Source organism: Zeus faber (genome assembly GCF_960531495.2).
Source record: "Zeus faber genome assembly, chromosome: 3".
Lineage (NCBI taxonomy): Eukaryota > Metazoa > Chordata > Actinopteri > Zeiformes > Zeidae > Zeus > Zeus faber.
The window spans coordinates 28335098-28337597 of NC_137190.1; the positions used below are offsets into that span (position 1 = coordinate 28335098).

The following is a 2500-nucleotide window of genomic DNA, read 5'->3' on the forward strand; positions in this document are numbered from 1 at the left end:
CGACCTCTCCCCAGGTAAGACCCCCCCGGACCCCCGCTCCCCTCCAGAATCCAGCAACCACGGGGACCGCAACTCCGGTTCCTCATGTTTAGTTCCTTCTAGCTGAGGAAGACCTCATCTTTTCATTTTTCATGCGTCTCCATCATCATATGATATGGGAGGGTGATAAACAATCGGATCGCAGATGGGCTGTCATGTGATCCTTGTAGCCACAAACGAGGTTACCAAAGGACTCCCTTACTCGCATCCTACAACCTGTCATTGCTCCCAGTCGTCTGTAGCAGTAATTCATGATGGGCGACGTTGATGGTAATATCTGATTGTGAAGGACCAGATGATGGGGTCTCGGGCAAGATGTTTTTTGAGGTTGGTCATGGCATTTTTCCGATGGCCCGTTATTCCGAAACCCCAATAGTCCCATAGGACATGGACGACACCCTATCCCTAACCATCTCTAATCTCATACCTTAACATCTCTAACCTGACATTTTTTGGACTATTGGGGTTTCGGAATAATGGTCAGTCGACCGGTCAGCGAGGTATTGTCTGCGAACGTTTTCTATTTAAAAAAATTTTATTTTTAATTTACATACAAAAAAAGTTGGTTGGCTTATAGACTGGCATTTCATTGGTTCATTCCAGAATCCAGAATCATTTCCAGAATCCTGTACAGTGTATTGGGTAAGGGTTAGGGTTTGGATTAGGGTTAGGGTTTGATTTGACTCGGTGTTTTATCCGTACGACACTTTGGCTTCATGAATTAGGTGCTTTTTCCCTTACTACCACCAGCGTCACACACTTTGGTGTCACACTGACTTCACGATCACAGGCAGGTTCCAGCACGTGGAGCTCATTAACACATCCAGATAAAGACAACGGGCGGTGGAAGCCTAAATCTGTTCTTCTATGTTGTGTTTCACACCACGGAGGGGTTCGGACCAGACGATAAGTGTCTAAGCGTTGTCGCAGAAGCTGTAGGAAGCAGTGTGTGTGTGTGTGTGTGTGTGTGTGTGTGTGTGTGTGTGTGTGTGTGTGTGTGTGTGTGTGATATCGTGCGTGTGCCGCCGACCGTGATATCAAGCGAGGTTTTTGTGGCCGTAGAGCGCAGGGCAAAGATTTATTGCGAGTGATAAGATTCAGGAGCTGTAAAAGCCCTCACGCATACTTGCAGATGCAAGCACAAACATACAATAAACAACTACGGGTATACGACACACACGCACACGCACACGCACACGCACACACACACACACACACACACACACACACACACACACACACTTTCTCACCTAAACACACACACAAAAAAAAGTCTGCCTCCACTGTGACGGTTTACGGGCTCCAGTTGTGCGTTCTTCCAGCATTCCAAGCACGCCGGATTATTTTGCGGGTGGCGGGCTCACGTTGTGAAATGATTGTCTAGACTGTCTTTATGTGAGAAAGAGAAACCAAAAAAACAACAACAAAAAAACAACACTTTTACTCTCACCATTTCGGAACATTCCCTCTTGAAAGGTTGCTGGTCCATTCCAGAGTACGGGGGGGCCTTTTTTTCATTCCAATAGAAAGAATCACATTAATACACGATGCCCCACTGCATTGTAAATGGACAGTTGGAGAGGCATATATTCTAAGAAGTATATAAGAAAAAGAGGCTTTAGGTTCCGGGTAGCCCCACGTGAGGCCGAAAACCAGTTGCTTTTCTGACTGTCTAATATCTCATTCATGTGTTGGGTACTGCGGCTCGCTGGAATGAGTTTTACCATCAGGCGGAGATTATGGATTATATCTCCCACTGCTATCTCAGAATGGAAACATACCATGGTCGGTCAGTCAATGGTGATTTTGCCCGGTGGAGTGATCAGAGTTTTTGGAAAAGCAGTTTGCCATTTTCGCGGTGGTGCGTTCAAAATGGACCATCTGTCCGCCAATCTGTCTGTCCATCTGTCTCCCTGTCTCCCTGTCTGTCTGTCTCTCTGTCTGTCTGTTCGTCTGGTGGTTGTCTACTCTGTTGAGTGCAAGAAAGCTGCTCAGACAGAGTAACTAACGCCGTCAGTCGCTGCTCTGACGTCTCGCGTCTCTTATTTTCCGCCGCACGCAGACACCTCGAGGTCCGGATTAAAGCCCCGTCGCTCGGCTCAGATATTTATATTTTTGCAGCCTTTATTTATGATTTGATTTTATCATATAGTTTCATCAAATTGTAAGCTTTTGTACCATTTTTGGTTACAACTGCTCGTCGTTGCTCCAGCCCGTGATTACAACCAGCTTGGCCACCATGGATATTTTCAATTTACTGGTTTCAATTTACTATTTATAGTCTCTATAACACGCAGTAGGGTGTAAAAAAATAACTTTCAGCATAAAATACACGACACGCTTGAGTTGTGCAGCTTGTTGTGGGTGATTCATATTTGGCATTTAGGCTTGTTTTGGGTGACACACCCGGGTGGTTTACAGAACAGTCGTGCAATTTGAATACTGATATCGTTACATCTTC

General features: G+C 45.7%; 1 protein-coding gene across 1 annotated transcript in view; it reads left to right on the top strand.

Annotated features, from left to right (window-relative positions):
- tnfaip8l3 (tumor necrosis factor, alpha-induced protein 8-like 3) overlaps positions 1-2500 on the top strand; it is an 18655-nt gene that overhangs the window by 678 nt on the left and 15477 nt on the right. Inside the window, exon 1 of the mRNA XM_079997651.1 lies at positions 1-14. This exon is cut by the window's left edge and continues 678 nt beyond it. Coding sequence (XP_079853777.1) covers positions 1-14 — 14 coding nt within the window. The remainder of the gene's footprint in view (positions 15-2500) is intronic.